This window comes from Thalassophryne amazonica, chromosome 11 (genome assembly GCF_902500255.1).
Source record: "Thalassophryne amazonica chromosome 11, fThaAma1.1, whole genome shotgun sequence".
In the NCBI taxonomy this organism is placed as follows: Eukaryota; Metazoa; Chordata; class Actinopteri; order Batrachoidiformes; family Batrachoididae; genus Thalassophryne; species Thalassophryne amazonica.
The window spans coordinates 30,279,981-30,303,275 of NC_047113.1; the positions used below are offsets into that span (position 1 = coordinate 30,279,981).

Here is a 23,295-nt window from a genome sequence, read left to right on the forward strand (position 1 = left end):
TGTTGATCAAAGAAAATAATAAATATACCAGCATCGCAAGCAAATACAGCAAACTGAGTTGAAGAAGAGCTGAAAATCAAGTTTTACAAAATATTATTGTTTCTGTCAAATAGCAGGTGCTGAAAATTCCAGTCGCCAAGGAGTCCAGTTTACTATGTACATGACAAAAAAAAAAAAAAAAAAAACCCGAAGACAAAATAATAGGAATTAGAAAAAACATTGTCTGAGAGAAAAATGCTATCAACCTCGTGAGGATATAATGCATTACTCTTTTTTTTATTTTTTATAACTCAAGCAACATTGAGAGAAATAAAACCATGAAGACAAGATGATTCATTTTCAAAACTAGAAGGTACTCAGAGAGTGAATCCCTCTGCCAAGACCACATACTGCTGAAAAATGTCTTCTCATTCCTGGATCCAAAATACACTCAACAAAAATATAAACACAACACTTTTGGTTTTGCTCCCATTTTGTATGAGATGAACTCAAAGATCTAAAACTTTTTCCACATACACAATATCACCATTTCCTCAAATATTGTTCACAAACCAGTCTAAATCTGTGATAGTGAGCACTTCTCCTTTGCTGAGATAATCCATCCCACCTCACAGGTGTGCCATACCAAGATGCTGATTAGACACCATGATTAGTGCACAGGTGTGCCTTAGACTGTCCACAATATTTTGTTGAGTGTATATTCTGGATAAAACTGAAACCAAAATGTCTCATTTTCTAAAAAAAAATTGCCATCTGCTCACCAAAATTTCATCAATATCACTGCACAATTCTTTGAGTTCAATGATGCTATGTGCCAACATATCTGGTTTGGACCATATACCAAGACACCTCCAAAACCAATTCACTTATTTCCCATTACATTATCCATCTGCTCACCAAATCTCATTGAAATCCATTCATTCACTTTTGAGTTATCTTCCTAAGAGTCATTCAAACAAAAAGACAAACAAACAATGATTAATATATATATATATATATTACAGACTTGGCGGAAGTAATTAGAAGGCACTTACTGCACACACCTCTGCCAAGGCCACATTTTCCTAATGTTAAAAACTTCTAAACTGGATCCAAAAAATATTCCAGATCAAATTCAAGATTTAAAAAAAAAAATCTCTCATTTTCTAGGACATTATCCATCACCTCACCAATTTCATCAGCATCCTGTTACAACTTTTTGAGGTCAATGTTTATATGTGAAAAACATTCATCTGCATCTCAATTCTAGAATATAGTATATGAAATCACCTCCAAAATGGAATAATTTATTTCCCAGAATCTATCTGCTCAAGAAATGTCATTGAAATCCATTAATTACCTGATGAATTTTCCTGTCGAAATTTAAACAAGCAAATAGACACATGCAATGAAGACATTACCTCCTTGGTGGAGCTAACTATTTAACTAACCTCTAGAGGAGAATCTGGTTCATCCAGGATGTTCTTTTCACTCTGTATCCGCTGCATGGTTCCTGTAGAACTGGGGTCCATTATCACACGTTCTGACTACCAGCTGTGCCGAACTTACAGTCATTCTTTCTGGAGTCAGTCGTCCTGCACACCTCATAGTTGTACACGTGTGGCAGAGTCCCTGTCCCCAAAGTGTCTGAGTAACGTGGTGGATAATATGGAATCACCGGAAGACTGGAGTGATACAGGATGCGAGACTGTCTCCATCTGTAGATTTTCACTGATACAATAACCACTAAACACGTGATGAAGAGAAAGGAAACTACAGCCAAAGCCAGCACTAAGTAAAAAGTCAGGTTGTCATTGTACTCCTTGTCATGCGTAAAGTCAGTGAACTCCGACAGCACTTCAGGGTAGCTGTCCGCCACCCGCCACGTTAACAGTGACTGTAGCTGAACGAGAGGGCTGCCCGTTGTCCTCCACGAACACAGTCAGTCTTTGTTTGACAGCATCTTTATCAGTGACTTGGCGGATAGTTCTTATTTCTCCATTCTGTAAACCCACTTCAAACAGCGCCCTGTCTGTGGCTTTCTGCAGTTTATAGGAGAGCCAGGCATTCTGTCCAGAGTCCACATCAACAGCCACCACTTTAGTCACCAGATAGCCCACATCTGCTGAACGAGGAACCATCTCAGCCACCACAGAGCCTCCAGTCTGGACCGGGTACAGAACCTGAGGGGCGTTGTCGTTCTGGTCCTGGATCACTATTTTCACAGTCACGTTACTACTGAGTGGAGGGGAGCCTCCATCCTGCGCTTTGACGCGGAACTGGAAAGTCCTTGATCTGCTCGTAGTCCAAAGAGCGCACTGCGTGGATGACTCCACTATCAGCTCTCACTGACACATATGAGGAGATGGACACTCCGTTAACAGAGGAGTCCTCCAGTATGTAAGAAACATGTGCGTTCTGGTTCCAGTCAGCATCTGTGGCTTTCACTGTGAATATAGAGAGGCCTGGTGTGTTGTTTTCTACAATGTAGGCCTCATATGAGATCTTCTCAAAGACAGGCGCGTTATCATTCACATCTGAGATCTGTAAGGTCAGAGTGACGCTGCTGGAGAGGGAAGGCACTCCCTCATCAGAGCAGGTCACTGTGATGTTATACTCAGACGATCTCTCTCTGTCTAATTTACTGTCTGTTACTAAAGTAAAGAAGTTATTTGAAGCAGACAGGATTGTAAAATACACACTTTCATCTAAAGCGCAATGGACTTTGCCATTTTCATTTGAATCTGGATCTTGAACATTAATCATGGCCAAAACGGTACCTGGATCAACATCCTCACATATACGAGCTGAGGTTGACATAATATTAATTACTGGCACATTATCATTTGCGTCTATCACATCTATTATAACTTTACAGACGTCTGTGTTACCACCTCCATCTGCTGCTTGCACGTCAATCTCATAATGCTTAAATTTCTCATAATCAAGTTTTCCCATTAAAGTGATGATCCCACTTTCACTGTTCATGCTAAATAATCCATGCGCACCTTTGGGAACATTTGATATTAAATATCGTATTTTTCCATGCAGACCTTCATCTGCGTCAGATGCAGACACTGTAGTAAGCACAGTTCCAATAACTGCGTCTTCTTTTACATTAGCTTTGTACTCAGTTTGAGTGCAATTGGGCGCATTGTCGTTTGCGTCCACAACATTAACGATGATGAGCATCGTGCCAGAGAGCTGCGGGTCTCCACCATCTGTGGCCGTTAAAACCAAAGACAGACGATCCTGTTTTTCACGGTCAAGAGGCTCCTTTAAGATCATTTCGACGTTCCTGCCACCATTTTATAAGAGTTTAAAACGAACCTGTCACTCGGATCCAGCGCATAACCCTGAAGTCCATTAATACCAACGTCGTCATCAACAGCCTTTCTAAAATAAATTTAGATCCAGACTGCGCCGTTTCACTAATTTCAATTTTCATTTCCTTATGTTTAAAAGTGGGCGGACTGTCATTAATGTCAGTAATCTCGACTGTAATGCTGTAAAACTGCATGGGATTCTCGAGGACGATTTGAAAATGAAGAGCGCAGGGTGTCGTCTCCCCGCAGAGGGCTTCTCTGTCCATCCGCTCTTTGACCACAAGGACGCCTTTTTCTTTGTTCAGGTCGATGTATTCCGCGCTGTCCTCCGGTATAAATACGAGCTTTTCCCGACTTCAACCTTTTCACATCTAAGCCTAAATCATGAGCTATGTTTCCAACCAAAGATCCTTTCGACATTTCCTCTGGAATGGAGTAGCTGACCTGCCCAAAAACCGAGCTGAGAGAAATCATGGAGATAAACAGCAGGAGGCCTACTTGCCGTGTCATTGTTCTGTCCAGCGTTCTCCCAACGCAGAAGAAAGAAAAGCACAAGCAAATCCAGCAACAAAAACGTGAATTTCGGGAAAAAAAAAATCTGCAAAACAGTCAGTAATCCACAGTGGAGGAATTGGCTCGACTTTTGCGCATAATCATCTGTTTTATGTGTCGTTGTTCTCTCTCTCTCTCTCGTCGATGATGAGGAGACACACGTCAAAGGCCTGGTCAACAGCGACCCTATGAGATGATTGTGAAGAACTACACATAATGTAATGTGTTTTTCCACCCCTCGCCAGTTGCCATATTATCCTCATACCTTAAATGGTGAAATATAAAACTCTGTAGCACGTTGGAAAATTATAAGATTTTTTAACTTCACGTGCACGTGCGTTCGCGCACACAGTCCCAAATGTGCACAGTGAACCATCTGTGGGTTGACAGAACAGCCCAGAAAACCAACGTGAACAGAAAGACAACCCAACAGCACACCAAAGTCCTGATTCGCTGTCCATGGTGCTGAGGGACACTGAACAGTGCAGAGGAAAGGTTAAAAAAAGTGGCACGAGAAATGGACATGACTGAGGTCATTGCTGCAGCCACTGGTTATTTCACTCATTCACAACACTTTGAGAAGAAGCCAGTTTGTCACTAGAAGCACTTGCCAATGAGATTTATAAAAACGAAAACGTGTAGTCTTGTGAAATTAGTTTGACACGCCAGGAAATGAACTGAGCGACTTGATCAAACATTTCTCAAAGCGTCCCGCATTAATTCAAGACTACTGTCAATTTGAGATTAAACAAATAAGCAGACAAAATGACAAAAGGTGCTAAGAGAGAGGAAGCTGTATATTCTGTATTATTAAAGCTTTTAATTAACCTACATTAAGATGAAAATGACAGAAAAAGAAAATTGATCCATTAAACAATCATCATTGATTTCTGATAGATTAATAAAGGCTTTACTTCATTTATTATGTCTAAATATTTCACTTTGTAGTCTAGTCAAATCTGGGAACATGTAATGTGCTGCACTTTGCCACATCCACAACACCAGAAAACCACCTTGGATCCTGGATGGCAACCACCCAGACCATTTTATAGTCACCCAAAATATATTTTTGGTTAGTAAAATTATATACATATTTTATTTGATAATCACCTGTAATCTATTTTTAAAAAGCAATTAGAAATTTAGTGGGTTGTTGTTGTTTTATCAGAATTAAAATGAGTTTTAACTTTTTATCTGATTAATCCAACAGCCACAGTTGCAAACTTGTGAAAATTTCTAAATGTGTATCACCAGGCCCCAAACAGACAGCAATAACTATGGAAAATATGGAATTATAAAAGGCAGAAAACTGATTTTACATAGTGCAACAGCTATAAGTGGTTAATTCCCAATTGCATGCCAGTTTCAGCCCAACTCACCTTAAAGTGTTAAATTATTTTATGTAAATAAACAGCAGTTGCACAGCAGCCAGTCAGCTCTGCGTGAGCATGATTCGATCAGATCTCAGAAGCTAAGCAGTGTGGGGTCTGGATGGAAGACATGGAGTGGCGTCAGGAAGGACATCCGGTGTAAAACTTGTGCCAAATGCCAATGCAGATATGGTTGCATCCACTGAGGCAACCATGAACAACATGGAAGCAGCCAAAAGGATGAGAAATAGCAATTGCACATTTACCAAACTGTAAAGAATAATAAAGCAGTATCATAACCAGGGCATGCAGCGGAGCAGATGACTTCCAAAGTTAAACGGACCTGCCAAATATGTCAGCTCCTGTTGAACCAACTCCCCAAAGAAGTGATAACTTGGTTAAATGTAGCCAGTTAATGACTTGTTAATTAATTCATTTTATTTCAATTTTTGCAGAATTTACTGCAAGGGTTCATGTTGCACCCGATGGAGAGTGCTCCATCGGGTGCTCGAGGGTTCATGGGAGTTCGCCCAACCAGTCCACATGTGTTTTGTGGATCTGGAGAAGGCGTTCGACCGTGTCCCTCAGGGCACCCTGTGGGGAGTGCTCCGGGAGTACGGGGTCCGGGGTCCGGGTCTTTTGCTAAGGGCTATCCGGTCCCTGTACGACCGCAGCAGGAGCTGGTTTGCATTGCCGGTAGTAAGTCAAACCTGTTTCCAGTGCACATTGGCCTCCGCCAGGACTGCCCTTTGTCACCGGTTCTGTTCATTATTTTATGGACAGAATTTCTAGGCGCAGCCAGGGTGTAGAGGGGGTCTGGTTTGGGAACCACAGAATCTTGTCTCTGCTGTTTGCGGACGATGTGGTCTGTTGGCTTCGTCAAATCAGGACCTTCAGCGTGCACTGGGGCGGTTTGCAGCCGAGTGTGAAGCGTCCGGGATGAAAATCAGCACCTCCAAATCCAAGGCCATGGTTCTCGACCGGAAAAAGGTGCTTTGCCCTCTTCAGGTCGGTGAGTGTCCTTGCCTCAAGTGGAGGAGTTTAAGTATCTCGGGTCTTGTTCACGAGTGAGGGTCCGGTTGGAGCGTGAGATCGATAGACGGATTGGTGCAGCATCTGCAGTGATGCGGTCGCTGTATCGGACTGTCGTGGTGAAGAGAGAGCTGAGTAGGGGGGCAAAGCTCTCGATTTACCGATCGATCTACATCCGATCCTCACCTATGGTCATGAGATTTGGCTCATGACCGAAAGAACAAGACTGCGAGTACAAGCGGCCGAGATGAGTTTCCTCCGCAGGGTGGCTGGGCGCTCCTAGAGATAGGGTGAGGAGCTCGGTCACTCGGGAGGAGCTCGGAGTCGAGCCACTGCTCCTCCACGTCGAAAGGAGTCAGTTGAGGTGGCTCGGGCATCTTTTCCGGATGCCCCCTGGACGCCTCGCTGGAGAGGTGTTCCGGGCATGTCCCACTGGGAGGAGGCCCCGGGGAAGACCCAGGACACACTGGAGGGACTACATCTCTCGGCTGGCTTGGGAACGCCTTGGCTTGGGAATGCCCCAAGCCAGCTGGGGAGGTGTGTGTGGATCGGGAGGTCTGGGCGGCTTTGCTTGAGCTGCTGCCCCCACGACCCGTCTCCGGATAAAGCGGAAGAAAATGGATGGATGGATGGATGGATGGGTTCATGTTGCAAAATAAGTTTTTAAGAATGATATTTCAGCAATTTAATTTCAAGTGTACAAAATACATGTGGACTGTCCAGATCAGCTGAGTCTCACGTTTTGTGTGTGTGTGTGTGTGTGTGTGTGCGCGTGCCCTTGTCATGAAAAGCACCTGATTTTCGTGGCACATTTTTTTTAGTTTGCTATTTATAATCTTCCCCTTCTCCTAACTAGCCATAACCATAGCATAAGTGTGTACCCTCCCCAACCGTTAACCATAGCCCCCCCCCCAGACTCGGGCACATTTGTGCCCCTGTCATGAAACAAATTTGTGCCCATTACAAAAAGCTCCCCATTTTGTAACCCCGTCACGAACTAATAGATTAATGTACTTTTCGTAACCCTGCCATGAACTGCTGTGAGACTGGGTTGGTTCATATATGATATGATGCATGGGTACAAAATTGTAATCTTTTTGTTCTTCATTATGGGGCTCACAAAGCCAAATACATTCATTAATTTCTTACCTGCTTAGTCCAATCAAGGGTGACAGGGGGGCTGGAGCCTATCCCAGCATCATAGAGCATCAGACAGAGTACACCCTGGACAGGATGCCACTCTGATGAATGGCTACATAGACAAACAAACTCATTCACACTCACACACAACTATGGTGAATTAAAATTTTCCAGTTCACCTAACCTACATGTATTTGGAAGTGGGAGGAAGCTGGAGTACCGGGGGGGAACCCATAAGACTAGGGGGATAATATTAAAGCTCCATGCAAAATGGTCCACCAGGGAAGTGGTCCACCATAGAACCACCGCTGCCCAGGCAAATACATGTACCTCAGTAATTCCACAACAAAAAAGTAAGTTCCACTGCCCAAGCTCACATCCTATTTAGGAATAGTATAATAGTACACATCAATCCATCAGTCACCTTGCCAGAAATCTGTACTGACTGTGTGCACCAACTTGGGCATATGAACAGCAGTGAGATCATTTGGAAGTACATGTTTCAAACAAAACAAAATCTACACCACAATTTCAAAGTTGTTTGATGCCTCATACTACAATTTCTGTGAAAATAACGGAAAAAATGTTGAGAAATATTGCTGCTAGTCATACAAGGCCAACAAATAAAATCATAAAATCCAAAAATAATGCAGGAGTGCAGAATAACTGCAGATCATAAAAAGGTTAACTAACCTCGAGAGGAGAGTCTGGTTCATCCAGGATATTCTTTTCACTCTGTATCTGCTGCATGGTTCCTGTAGAACTGGGGTCCATTATCAGCACTTTCTGACTACCAGCTGTGCCGAACTTACAGTCACTCTTTCTGGAGTCAGTCGTCCTGCCCACCTCATAGTTGTACACGTGTGGCAGAGTCCCTGTCCCCAAAGTGTCTGAGTAACGTGGTGGATAATATGGAATCACCGGGAGACTGGAGTGATACAGGATGCGAGACTGTCTCCCATCTGTAGATTTTCACTGATATAATAACCACTAAACAGTGTGATGAAGAGAAAGGAAACTACAGCCAAAGCCAGCACTAAGTAAAAAGTCATGTTGTCATTGTACTCCTTGTCGTGCGTAAAGTCAGTGAACTCCGACAGCACTTCAGGGTAGCTGTCCGCCACCAGCCACATTAACAATGACTGTAGCTGAATGAGAGGGCTGCCCGTTGTCCTCCACGAACACAGTCAGTCTTTGTTTGACAGCATCTTATCAGTGACTTGGCGGATAGTTCTTATTTCTCCATTCTGTAAACCCACTTCAAACAGCGCCCTGTCTGTGGCTTTCTGCAGTTTTAGGAGAGCCAGGCATTCTGTCCAGAGTCCACATCAACAGCCACCACGTTAGTCACCAGATAGCCCACATCTGCTGAACGAGGAAACCATCTCAGCCACCACAGAGCCTCCAGTCTGGACCGGGTACAGAACCTGAGGGGCATTGTCGTTCTGGTCCTGGATCACTATTTTCACAGTCACGTTGCTACTGAGTGGAGGGGAGCCTCCATCCTGTGCTTTGACTGTCAACAGAAGCTGTTTAAATTGTTCATAGTCAAATGAACGAACTGCAGGATAGCTCCACTCTCAGAATTTATGGTGACGAATGCTGAAACAGGACTAGCACCGACTTGTGTTTCCTGAAGAAAATAAGAAATCCTAGCATTTTGATTCCCGTCTACATCATGTGCTTCACGGTAAAAATAGACATCCCAGGAGATTATTCTCCATAACATGAGCAACATAACTTTCTTTATCAAAAACAGGAGCATTATCATTCACATCAGAGATTCTCAGACGTAATGTCATTGTGCTCGATAAAGAAGAAGATCCTGAATCTGTCGCCTTCATAGGTTATGTTATATTCTGGCACCCGTTCTCTGTCAAAAGCGGAATCTGTTACTAATGCATAGTAAATTAGTTAATGTTGATTTTATTTTAAATGGTAGACTCTTGTCTGTTGTGCAAATAACTTGTCCATTTTGTTCTGAGTCCGCATCATCACATTAATTATTGCCACTGTGGTACCTGAAGCAGCATCTTCTGGTACATTGCTCAGGATGACATCACATTATTACAGGTGCATTGTCGTTGACGTCAACAATCTCCATCTGAACCTTGCTTGAATCAGTTAGACCTCCTTGGTCCCGTAGCTTCAATCATAAATTCATATTCTTATGTTGTTCATAGTCTATTTCGTCTACAGTGTGATAATCCCTGTAGTTTCATCCAAATGGAATTTGTCAGACAGCTGCTCTTTCATGCTTGAAAATCTATATCTAACGTCACCATTTGATCCCCGCGTCCTGCGTCACTCGCATTCACCGTTAAGATATATGTGCCTTTTATTGAATTTTCCTGAACAGCGGCCCTGTACACAGACTGATTAAAAACCGGAGGGTTATCGTTGACGTCGAGGACAGTGATATCCCATATTATGGTGCCAGATCTGGGTGGTGTTCCTCCATCAACAGCAATAAGGTTCAAGAGCAATTTCGATTCGCTCTCTCTATCCAGGGCTTTTTGTAAAATCATTTCACTGTATTTTTTCCCATCTGGAGTCGAGTGCTGCTTTAATCCAAAAAAGTCATTCGTAGTTAAAATGTATTTTTGCAATCCGTTACTGCCCACATCTGCGTCATCTGCAGTGGCTATAAAAAACCGAGATCCCAGTGCGGCAGACTCACTGATTTCAAATTTCACTTCTTTTTTTGTGAACTTAGGAGAATTATCATTTATGTTCGATAATTCCACCGTGACTTGATGCAATTCCATAGGATTCTCTAAAATCACCTCAAAGCTGAAGCTGCACGGGCGTGACGTCTCCACAGAGCTGCTCTCGGTCGATTCTTTCTTTTACGGCTAAAACGCCTTTGTCTGTCGTCAGTTCCGTGTACTGATGGCTTTGTCTGGTCACGATACGGGCCCCGCCCAGAACGGAGTCTCTGCACGTCCAACCAAGATCTTGAGCGATATTGCCGATGAAAGTGCCCTTCTTCAGCTCCTCTGGGATTGTATATCGGATTTGGCCAGAGACTGTGGCTGAGACAGAACAGGATCAACAGTAACGGCGTCACTGCTCCACAAGGCAACGCCATTTTACGCACGGCAAATGCGGGGTTTTAGAAGCCATTACCGACAAACAAAATGTAATATCCACAGCTTCCTTTAAAACGTCGTCCCAAAAATAAAATAAAAAAAAATAAAAAAAAACAAGAACGCCCAGATCTCTCAAAGTAGTGATCTGACTGCTCCAGACTTCCCTTCAATTGTATTTGTGCGTGCGCTCCAGCTTATGAACCCCGCAGTTTGCCTTCGTTCCTTTAAAGCACAGAAAAATGACGGTCGAGCTCGACTGAGTCAAATATTGTTCCATTAGCCAACAGCGTCTCTACTGTCCAAAGCGAAGAATATCATGATAAAAACTGAGGAAATAAAATTGCCACCCAAACAATGTGGTGATATGTGTGACCGAGTTACAAATGATGAATGAGAAATAATCTTCAATAAAAATAACCAAAATAAGAAATGATAAAAAAATAAAAATAAACTGTGTTTGAATAATGACAAACGAATGCCACTGATTCACGGACAGACAGATGGGGGGACGTACAGACAGATCTTTTTTTTTTTTTTTTTTTTTTTTTTTTTTTCCCCAATGGATACGTTCACTTAAAGGGCAAAAAAAAGGGTTTCATGAAGTGCAATACTTTTGATGAACAACAAATTACGATATTAACATACAAGGGATAACAAACTTTTTCATGAATAAATTATAAAGCAGGAATGAATGACACTTAACTGTTCATTTACGGATCTAAACTGAATCTCAGTGTGATTTCCAATTTGAATTTCAGTGACTAAATGATATCAACATCTATAATTTTATTTGTAATCTTCTTCTCTTCTTTCTTCTTCTTCTTTATGCAAACAAATGCAAAGGTAAACTCGTGAACCTCATGAAATATTCAAAATTTCCAAATCTCTCAGATTTATAACTACTGAGACTTTTGAGAACATTTTAGTCTAAAATTGCTCAAAGACCAAATTTCTATTTAGGGCATTTCAACACCCCTTCCTCCCCGCCCATCCTCCAAATGCAGAGGTACTTGTTTTGACATTCAAATTTAAAGAACTGATCTTTTGCTATAGTTGCATGTTATATTGAAGTTGTCCAAAAATCTGCTTGGACAGAAAGATTACAATGAAGCAAGATGTGCATCTTGTAACAAAAATGCATTGTTGAAGTTATTCAATGAGTTTTGTCATCGCAAAATTATTATCAGAATGCCCAATCTGCTGCATCTTACAAAACTCAATACATATCGGCAGCGACTCCAGTTACAGCGGCTACCACACACTCACATCACCTCAATTTGGAAAACAGAATGTTTCAAGTTTAGTGCACATAAACAATGTCAAATGTATATGTGTTGTCTTAATTCTGGTGTGTGCCATTATTACAGTAAACAAGTAATAATTGTGGATTAATTGCTGTTTTTCTGTGGAATGTGACGTGGAAATCTCATTGTTGTAATGACAATGATATAAAGCCATCCCATCCATCCATCCATCCATCCATCCATCCATCCATCCATCCATCCATCCATCCATCCTCATCCATCCATCCATCCATCCATCCATCCATCCATATGCCATAAGTAACATTCAACAAATAGCAAAGCCTGAAATTATTTTCATAAGGACAAAATGGAGAATAACTATTAATTTATTGTCACTAAGGTCAATAAGACCAACAGATAGACATATTTGCAAAGTGAAACCACAAAGAGAGAGAGAGAGAGAGAGAGAGAGAGAGCACTTTGAAATTTTAACTTAAAACGAGAATAATTTAAATTAAATATGAATGAATAAGTTGCTTGAATTCTGACCATGATGCCAGGTGCCAGGAATCATGGATTTAAATACAAAACATAATGAGAAACATAGATAATTTGTCTGCCAAGTGAAATATACAGGAGGTTTATCACTGAATACACCAGGACCAACCGATGCACTGTCCAATGTTGACACTGTAGTGGCTCGAACTTCTGCGTCTCCGGACACCACAAACAGTCAACATGTTCTTTCAGTTTATTATGCACATATGCCATAAATAGACATGTCAGGTGTGTTCACGCCCACTCAGTATGATATAAATATTATGATGTGGGGGCTTAGTGAAATGTTAAAGCTGCACCACACTGGACTTCTTATGACAAAGGACAACAAAATACTGACAAGTTCTTATCAAAGAAACTTAACAGAGACAAACTGCTGAGGTGCTGTCCATGGTGCTAATAAAGACAGCACACTTTACTTACATGAGAAGAAGGAGCAAGACAGGCAAAAGAGAGAACAACACCTCTGAAGAATATTCTTAACTCACCTCTAGAGGAGAGTCTGGTTCATCCAGGATGTTCTTTTCACTAAACAAACTGATGACCTTTGCTTTTTGTGGGGCTCACAAGCCAAATACATCCATCAAACACTGCTAATGGACATTGTACAACATAATGAATATTCCAATTTATAAGATCACAGCTGCAGTAATCTCAGGAATTTGAAACCACAATATAAATGATCACTCTATCAGTCATGTTACCAAAAATCTTACTTGACTTTGTGCACCCTGCACACACACATCTGAGAAATAGCTACATACTTGGTAGGACACATGGAACATGATTCTAACTGAAAATGTATTGGGTTCTTTTGTTCCTCATGCTCCACACTCCAGCAGTTTCTCACCAACGTGCAAGGTTGGGTAGGATTACTTTGAAATGTAATCCAAAGTAATCAGATTACAAGTAATCCAAATGTATGTACATACACACATGTAATCCACATGTATTCTTTCAAAGTAATCCTACCCAACTTTGCCTACATGGTATTGATAATCTCACTGATATGCAAAACACAGAAAAATGAACAAACAGAAAATGTAGCCTTAATGGTGGCAGTAATTTAGATATTTGACTAGTTTTGTTAATTATTTTGATTAGCACAACACGAGAAAATCCCCAGAATGCAACTGTGCAGAATAACTGCACATTATAAAAAAGGTTAACTAACCTCTAGAGGAGAGTCTGGTTCATCCAGGATGTTCTTTTCATTCTGTATCCGCTGCATGGTTCCTGTAGTACTGGGGTCCATTATCAACACGTTCTGACTACCAGCTGTGCCGAACTTACAGTCACTCTTTCTGGAGTCAGTCGTCCTGCACACCTTCGTAGTTGTACACATGTGGCAGAGTCCCTGTCCCCAAAGTGTCTGAGTAACGTGGTGGATAATAGGAATCACCGGGAGACTGGAGTGATACAGGATGCGAGACTGTCCTCCATCTGTAGATTTTCACTGATATAATAACCACTAAACACGTGATGAAGAGAAAGGAAACTACAGCCAAAGCCAGCACTAAGTAAAAAGTCAGGTTGTCATTGTACTCCTTGTCGTGCGTAAAGTCAGTGAACTCCGACAGCACTTCAGGGTAGCTGTCCGCCACTGCCACGTTAACAATGACTGTAGCTGAACGAGAGGGCTGCCCCGTTGTCCTCCACGAACACAGTCAGTCTTTGTTTGACAGCATCTTTATCAGTGACTTGGCGGATAGTTCTTATTTCTCCATTCTGTAAACCCACTTCAAACAGTGCCCTGTCTGTGGCTTTCTGCAGTTTATAGGAGAGCCAGGCATTCTGTCCAGAGTCCACATCAACAGCCACCACTTTAGTCACCAGATAGCCCACATCTGCTGAACGAGGAACCATCTCAGCCACCACAGAGCCTCCAGTCTGGACCGGGTACAGAACCTGAGGGGCATTGGTCGTTCTGGTCCTGGGATCACTATTTTCACAGTCACATTACTGCTGAGTGGAGGGGAGCCTCCATCCTGCGCTTTGACGGCAATACAATCTGTTTGACCTGCTCATAATCAAATGACCTTACTGCATGTATAACACCTGTCACAGCATTTATTGGACACAAAAGACGAAATTGGGCTGCCACTTATCTGCATGTCCTCCAGCAAGTACGAAATTTGCGAGTTTTGATTCCAGTCAGAATCTCTGGCTGTCACACTGAATATTGACATCCCAGGAACATTATTTTCCACAACAGAAGCAGAATAGTTTGGTTTCGTAAAAAGAGGAGTATTGTCATTTACGTCAGAGATTCTTAGGTGTAAAGTTGTTCCAGTAGAAAGAGGAGGAGACCCTGAATCTGCGGCAGTTATAGTTATATTGTATTCAGACTTGGTTTCTCGATCAAGTGATCCATCAGAATTAGATTATAATAATTTGTTAAAGATGACTTTATCTTAAATGGGAGTTTAGAATCTACTGAACATGTTATTTGTCCGTTTCTTTCCGAGTCGGCATCTTTAACATTGAAAACAGCTACGTTGTGCCAGGAGGCACATCTTCCGAAATTATGACTGGAAAAAGCACATCATATTTATGACTGGAGCAGTATCATTGATATCGATTACCTCAATAACAAGTTTTGCAGTATCGCTCAAACCACCCTGGTCTTTTGCAATCACTCTTATTTCATACTTAGAATCTTTTTCGAAATCTATATTGGCAGCAACAGATATTTTCCCAGACACACTGTCAATTGCGAATATATCATCAAAGCTCCCTTTGATGTTCGAAAACTGTACGGTAACCAAACTACGTGACCCGCTGTCCAGCGTCTGACGCATTAACAGTGGTTATGTAAGTACCAATCGGTGAATTTTCTGTTACAGCTGCGGTGTATAGCGACTGATTAAACACAGGAGGATTGTCATTGATGTCAAGAACATTTACGTCTATATTTATTGTGCCAGATCTCTGTGTGTTTCCGCCATCTACTGCGATCAGCTTTAAAGACAAATGCGCATTCTGTTCTCTGTCTAACGGCTTCTGTAAAACCATCACAGCAAACTGTACTCCATCCGAGCTCGAGTGTTGTTTTAAAACAAAATTATCATTCGCGGACAAAACATACTTTTGCAAGCTAAAAATTCCCACATCAGGGTCGTATGCGTTTTCCAAGTCGAACTGCGATCCTGCTGCGGCATTTTCACTGATTTCTAAATGAATTGCGTCATTTTGAATGTCGGCGCATGATCATTAACGTCTATTATTTCCAGGACTACCCTGTGCATTTCAATTGGACTTCTAAAATGATTTCGAAGCTCACGCTGCACGGCGTGACGTCTCCACAAAGCTGCTCCCGATCGATTCTCTCATTCACGACCAGAACTCCTTTGTCTGTTTTCAGCTCCGCGTACTGGTTGTTGTCTCCCGTGACGATACGGGCACGGCCAGAACGCAGCCTTTTCAGATCCAAGCCGAGGGTCCTGCGCTACAATTACCGATAACATCCCTTTCTTCATCTCCTCCGGTATTGAGTAGCGGATCTGACCTCTGATGGTGGAAAACATGAGAGCAAAAATAGCAGCTGCCACGGAGGTGGCGCGCACAATCGCCATTTCTCGCCTCGGACCTGGCTCATCCTTCCGTCGAGAAGAATGAAGGCCTAAATAAAATTAAATCCCAGTGAAGAAAAAAGAATCCCCAATGCTGTATGGGTTGATATATTCCAGTTCAAAAGCACAAAGTGCAATTTTCTTTTTCAGCAAAAGACGGATATTTCACAGCGAGTCTCCATATATCCTTCAAGCCCCTCCTTGAATTCAGAGGAGAGGGGAGAAAAAAAAATCCCTTTTCTTCTCAACAACATAACCAATCTGGTTTTCCAAACCAACAGCGTCCCTTAGAGCCCAAAATAGGGAAATGACCGCAGTGAATGCATGGAGGATTGAAATATCATCTATCTAAAATATGTTATTTTGGAATAGCAGAAAATTAGCAGACATAAGAATTATGCCCAACGTGTATAAGTACATACCCCCAAAAAGCCAGAAAATAAACATGCCAGAAAAGTGCTGAAAGTAGAAGCAGCATCACGTGGAGTGGAACTGTCTGGCATGCAGTGCTAAAATCCTTTTAAACGATTCAACAAATTAAATGATGATAAAACTGAAGGTTATATGCATAATATGAATAACTATAATAGTTCAATGACAATACTGAGAAAACCTAAACAGCAGAGGGCATCATTTGCACGTGCTTTCAACCTAACAACGTGTTGATCAAAGAAATAATAAATATACCAGCATCGCAAGCAAATACAGCAAACTGAGTTGAAGAAGAGCTGAAAATCAAGTTTTACAAAATATTATTGTTTCTGTCAAATAGCAGGTGCTGAAAATTCCAGTCGCCAAGGAGTCCAGTTTACTATGTACATGACAAAAAAAAAAAAAAAAAAAACCCGAAGACAAAATAATAGGAATTAGAAAAAACATTGTCTGAGAGAAAAATGCTATCAACCTCGTGAGGATATAATGCATTACTCTTTTTTTATTTTTTATAACTCAAGCAACATTGAGAGAAATAAAACCATGAAGACAAGATGATTCATTTTCAAAACTAGAAGGTACTCAGAGAGTGAATCCCTCTGCCAAGACCACATACTGCTGAAAAATGTCTTCTCATTCCTGGATCCAAAATACACTCAACAAAAATATAAACACAACACTTTTGGTTTTGCTCCCATTTTGTATGAGATGAACTCAAAGATCTAAAACTTTTTCCACATACACAATATCACCATTTCCCTCAAATATTGTTCACAAACCAGTCTAAATCTGTGATAGTGAGCACTTCTCCTTTGCTGAGATAATCCATCCCACCTCACAGGTGTGCCATACCAAGATGCTGATTAGACACCATGATTAGTGCACAGGTGTGCCTTAGACTGTCCACAATATTTTTGTTGAGTGTATATTCTGGATAAAACTGAAACCAAAATGTCTCATTTTCTAAAAAAAAATTGCCATCTGCTCACCAAAATTTCATCAATATCACTGCACAATTCTTTGAGTTCAATGATGCTATGTGCCAAACATATCTGGTTTGGACCATATACCAAGACACCTCCAAAACCAATTCACTTATTTCCCATTACATTATCCATCTGCTCACCAAATCTCATTGAAATCCATTCATTCACTTTTGAGTTATCTTCCTAAGAGTCATTCAAACAAAAAGACAAACAAACAATGATTAATATATATATATATATATATTACAGACTTGGCGGAAGTAATTAGAAGGCACTTACTGCACACACCTCTGCCAAGGCCACATTTTCCTAAATGTTAAAAACTTCTAAACTGGATCCAAAAAATATTCCAGATCAAATTCAAGATTTAAAAAAAAAAATCTCTCATTTTCTAGGACATTATCCATCACCTCACCAATTTCATCAGCATCCTGTTACAACTTTTTGAGGTCAATGTTTATATGTGAAAAACATTCATCTGCATCTCAATTCTAGAATATAGTATATGAAATCACCTCCAAAATGGAATAATTTATTTCCCAGAATCTATCTGCTCAAGAAATGTCATTGAAATCCATTAATTACCTGATGAATTTTCCTGTCGAAATTTAAACAAGCAAATAGACACATGCAATGAAGACATTACCTCCTTGGTGGAGCTAACTATTTAACTAACCTCTAGAGGAGAATCTGGTTCATCCAGGATGTTCTTTTCACTCTGTATCCGCTGCATGGTTCCTGTAGAACTGGGGTCCATTATCAGCACGTTCTGACTACCAGCTGTGCCGAACTTACAGTCATTCTTTCTGGAGTCAGTCGTCCTGCACACCTCATAGTTGTACACGTGTGGCAGAGTCCCTGTCCCCAAAGTGTCTGAGTAACGTGGTGGATAATATGGAATCACCGGAAGACTGGAGTGATACAGGATGCGAGACTGTCTCCATCTGTAGATTTTCACTGATACAATAACCACTAAACACGTGATGAAGAGAAAGGAAACTACAGCCAAAGCCAGCACTAAGTAAAAAGTCAGGTTGTCATTGTACTCCTTGTCATGCGTAAAGTCAGTGAACTCCGACAGCACTTCAGGGTAGCTGTCCGCCACCGCCACGTTAACAGTGACTGTAGCTGAACGAGAGGGCTGCCCGTTGTCCTCCACGAACACAGTCAGTCTTTGTTTGACAGCATCTTTATCAGTGACTTGGCGGATAGTTCTTATTTCTCCATTCTGTAAACCCACTTCAAACAGCGCCCTGTCTGTGGCTTTCTGCAGTTTATAGGAGAGCCAGGCATTCTGTCCAGAGTCCACATCAACAGCCACCACTTTAGTCACCAGATAGCCCACATCTGCTGAACGAGGAACCATCTCAGCCACCACAGAGCCTCCAGTCTGGACCGGGTACAGAACCTGAGGGGCGTTGTCGTTCTGGTCCTGGATCACTATTTTCACAGTCACGTTACTACTGAGTGGAGGGGAGCCTCCATCCTGCGCTTTGACGCGGAACTGGAAGTCCTTGATCTGCTCGTAGTCCAAAGAGCGCACTGCGTGGATGACTCCACTATCAGCTCTCACTGACACATATGAGGAGATGGACACTCCGTTAACAGAGGAGTCCTCCAGTATGTAAGAAACATGTGCGTTCTGGTTCCAGTCAGCATCTGTGGCTTTCACTGTGAATATAGAGAGGCCTGGTGTGTTGTTTTCTACAATGTAGGCCTCATATGAGATCTTCTCAAAGACAGGCGCGTTATCATTCACATCTGAGATCTGTAAGGTCAGAGTGACGCTGCTGGAGAGGGAAGGCACTCCCTCATCAGAGCAGGTCACTGTGATGTTATACTCAGACGATCTCTCTCTGTCTAATTTACTGTCTGTGTACTAAAGTAAAGAAGTTATTTGAAGCAGACAGGATTGTAAAATACACACTTTCATCTAAAGCGCAATGGACTTTGCCATTTTCATTTGAATCTGGATCTTGAACATTAATCATGGCCAAAACGGTACCTGGATCAACATCCTCACATATACGAGCTGAGGTTGACATAATATTAATTACTGGCACATTATCATTTGCGTCTATCACATCTATTATAACTTTACAGACGTCTGTGTTACCACCTCCATCTGCTGCTTGCACGTCAATCTCATAATGCTTAAATTTCTCATAATCAAGTTTTCCCATTAAAGTGATGATCCCACTTTCACTGTTCATGCTAAATAATCCATGCGCACCTTGGGAACATTTGATATTAAATATCGTATTTTTCCATGCAGACCTTCATCTGCGTCAGATGCAGACACTGTAGTAAGCACAGTTCCAATAACTGCGTCTTCTTTTACATTAGCTTTGTACTCAGTTTGAGTGCAATTGGGCGCATTGTCGTTTGCGTCCACAACATTAACGATGATGAGCATCGTGCCAGAGAGCTGCGGGTCTCCACCATCTGTGGCCGTTAAAACCAAAGACAGACGATCCTGTTTTTCACGGTCAAGAGGCTCCTTTAAGATCATTTCGACGTTCCTGCCACCAATTTTATAAGAGTTTAAAACGAACCTGTCACTCGGATCCAGCGCATAACCCTGAAGTCCATTAATACCAACGTCGTCATCAACAGCCTTTTCTAAAATAAATTTAGATCCAGACTGCGCCGTTTCACTAATTTCAATTTTCATTTCCTTATGTTTAAAAGTGGGCGGACTGTCATTAATGTCAGTAATCTCGACTGTAATGCTGTAAAACTGCATGGGATTCTCGAGGACGATTTGAAAATGAAGAGCGCAGGGTGTCGTCTCCCCGCAGAGGGCTTCTCTGTCCATCCGCTCTTTGACCACAAGGACGCCTTTTTCTTTGTTCAGGTCGATGTATTCCGCGCTGTCTCCGGTATAAATACGAGCTTTTCCCGACTTCAACCTTTTCACATCTAAGCCTAAATCATGAGCTATGTTTCCAACCAAAGATCCTTTCGACATTTCCTCTGGAATGGAGTAGCTGACCTGCCCAAAAACCGAGCTGAGAGAAATCATGGAGATAAACAGCTGGAGGCCTACTTGCCGTGTCATTGTTCTGTCCAGCGTTCTCCCAACGCAGAAGAAAGAAAAGCACAAGCAAATCCAGCAACAAAAACGTGAATTTCGGGAAAAAAAAATCTGCAAAACAGTCAGTAATCCACAGTGGAGGAATTGGCTCGACTTTTGCGCATAATCATCTGTTTTATGTGTCGTTGTTCTCTCTCTCTCTCTCGTCGATGATGAGGAGACACACGTCAAAGGCCTGGTCAACAGCGACCCTATGAGATGATTGTGAAGAACTACACATAATGTAATGTGTTTTTCCACCCCTCGCCAGTTTGCCATATTATCCTCATACCTTAAATGGTGAAATATAAAACTCTGTAGCACGTTGGAAAATTATAAGATTTTTTTAACTTCACGTGCACGTGCGTTCGCGCACACAGTCCCAAATGTGCACAGTGAACCATCTGTGGGTTGACAGAACAGCCCAGAAAACACAACGTGAACAGAAAGACAACCCAACAGCACACCAAAGTCCTGATTCGCTGTCCATGGTGCTGAGGGACACTGAACAGTGCAGAGGAAAGGTTAAAAAAAGTGGCACGAGAAATGGACATGACTGAGGTCATTGCTGCAGCCACTGGTTATTTCACTCATTCACAACACTTTGAGAAGAAGCCAGTTTGTCACTAGAAGCACTTGCCAATGAGATTTATAAAAACGAAAACGTGTAGTCTTGTGAAATTAGTTTGACACGCCAGGAAATGAACTGAGCGACTTGATCAAACATTTCTCAAAGCGTCCCGCATTAATTCAAGACTACTGTCAATTTGAGATTAAAACAAATAAGCAGACAAAATGACAAAAGGTGCTAAGAGAGAGGAAGCTGTATATTCTGTATTATTAAAGCTTTTAATTAACCTACATTAAGATGAAAATGACAGAAAAAGAAAATTGATCCATTAAACAATCATCATTGATTTCTGATAGATTAATAAAGGCTTTACTTCATTTATTATGTCTAAATATTTCACTTTGTAGTCTAGTCAAATCTGGGAACATGTAATGTGCTGCACTTTGCCACATCCACAACACCAGAAAACCACCTTGGATCCTGGATGGCAACCACCCAGACCATTTTATAGTCACCCAAAATATATTTTTGGTTAGTAAAATTATATACAATATTTTATTTGATAATCACCTGTAATCTATTTTTAAAAAGCAATTAGAAATTAAGTGGGTTGTTGTTTTATCAGAATTAAAATGAGTTTTAACTTTTTATCTGATTAATCCAACAGCCACAGTTGCAAACTTGTGAAAATTTCTAAATGTGTATCACCAGGCCCCAAACAGACAGCAATAACTATGGAAAATATGGAATTATAAAAGGCAGAAAACTGATTTTACATAGTGCAACAGCTATAAGTGGTTAATTCCCAATTGCATGCCAGTTTCAGCCCAACTCACCTTAAAGTGTTAAATTATTTTATGTAAATAAACAGCAGTTGCACAGCAGCCAGTCAGCTCTGCGTGAGCATGATTCGATCAGATCTCAGAAGCTAAGCAGTGTGGGGTCTGGATGGAAGACATGGAGTGGCGTCAGGAAGGACATCCGGTGTAAAACTTGTGCCAAATGCCAATGCAGATATGGTTGCATCCACTGAGGCAACCATGAACAACATGGAAGCAGCCAAAAGGATGAGAAATAGCAATTGCACAATTTACCAAACTGTAAAGAATAATAAAGCAGTATCATAAACCAGGGCATGCAGCGGAGCAGATGACTTCCAAAGTTAAACGGACCTGCCAAATATGTCAGCTCCTGTTGAACCAACTCCCCAAAGAAGTGATAACTTGGTTTAAATGTAGCCAGTTAATGACTTGTTAATTAATTCATTTTTATTTCAATTTTTGCAGAATTTACTGCAAGGGTTCATGTTGCACCCGATGGAGAGTGCTCCATCGGGTGCTCGAGGGTTCATGGGAGTTCGCCCAACCAGTCCACATGTGTTTTGTGGATCTGGAGAAGGCGTTCGACCGTGTCCCTCAGGGCACCCTGTGGGGAGTGCTCCGGGAGTACGGGGTCCGGGGTCCGGGGTCTTTTGCTAAGGGCTATCCGGTCCCTGTACGACCGCAGCAGGAGCTTGGTTTGCATTGCCGGTAGTAAGTCAAACCTGTTTCCAGTGCACATTGGCCTCCGCCAGGACTGCCCTTTGTCACCGGTTCTGTTCATTATTTTTATGGACAGAATTTCTAGGCGCAGCCAGGGTGTAGAGGGGGTCTGGTTTGGGAACCACAGAATCTTGTCTCTGCTGTTTGCGGACGATGTGGTTCTGTTGGCTTCGTCAAATCAGGACCTTCAGCGTGCACTGGGGCGGTTTGCAGCCGAGTGTGAAGCGTCCGGGATGAAAATCAGCACCTCCAAATCCAAGGCCATGGTTCTCGACCGGAAAAAGGTGCTTTGCCCTCTTCAGGTCGGTGGAGTGTCCTTGCCTCAAGTGGAGGAGTTTAAGTATCTCGGGGTCTTGTTCACGAGTGAGGGTCGGTTGGAGCGTGAGATCGATAGACGGATTGGTGCAGCATCTGCAGTGATGCGGTCGCTGTATCGGACTGTCGTGGTGAAGAGAGAGCTGAGTAGGGGGGCAAAGCTCTCGATTTACCGATCGATCTACATTCCGATCCTCACCTATGGTCATGAGATTTGGCTCATGACCGAAAGAACAAGACTGCGAGTACAAGCGGCCGAGATGAGTTTCCTCCGCAGGGTGGCTGGGCGCTCCTAGAGATAGGGTGAGGAGCTCGGTCACTCGGGAGGAGCTCGGAGTCGAGCCACTGCTCCTCCACGTCGAAAGGAGTCAGTTGAGGTGGCTCGGGCATCTTTTCCGGATGCCCCCTGGACGCCTCGCTGGAGAGGTGTTCCGGGCATGTCCCACTGGGAGGAGGCCCCGGGGAAGACCCAGGACACACTGGAGGGACTACATCTCTCGGCTGGCTTG

At 42.2% G+C, this 23,295-nt stretch overlaps 2 protein-coding genes and 2 pseudogenes across 17 annotated transcripts in view; all 4 read right to left on the reverse strand.

The window, feature by feature from the left end:
• LOC117519820 (protocadherin gamma-A11-like) overlaps nt 1-23,295 on the reverse strand; it is a 911,360-nt gene that overhangs the window by 242,969 nt on the left and 645,096 nt on the right. The window lies entirely within an intron of this gene.
• Nucleotides 1,422-3,904, reverse strand: LOC117520464 (protocadherin gamma-A2-like). Its single transcript, XM_034181808.1, is given in 7 exon segments — nt 1,422-1,516; nt 1,519-1,858; nt 1,860-2,264; nt 2,266-3,290; nt 3,293-3,373; nt 3,376-3,631; nt 3,633-3,904. Coding segments are annotated over 7 exon segments (2,385 nt in total). The 5' UTR covers nt 3,816-3,904.
• On the reverse strand, nt 8,084-12,475 carry LOC117520465 (annotated as a pseudogene).
• Nucleotides 13,459-20,444, reverse strand: LOC117520466 (annotated as a pseudogene).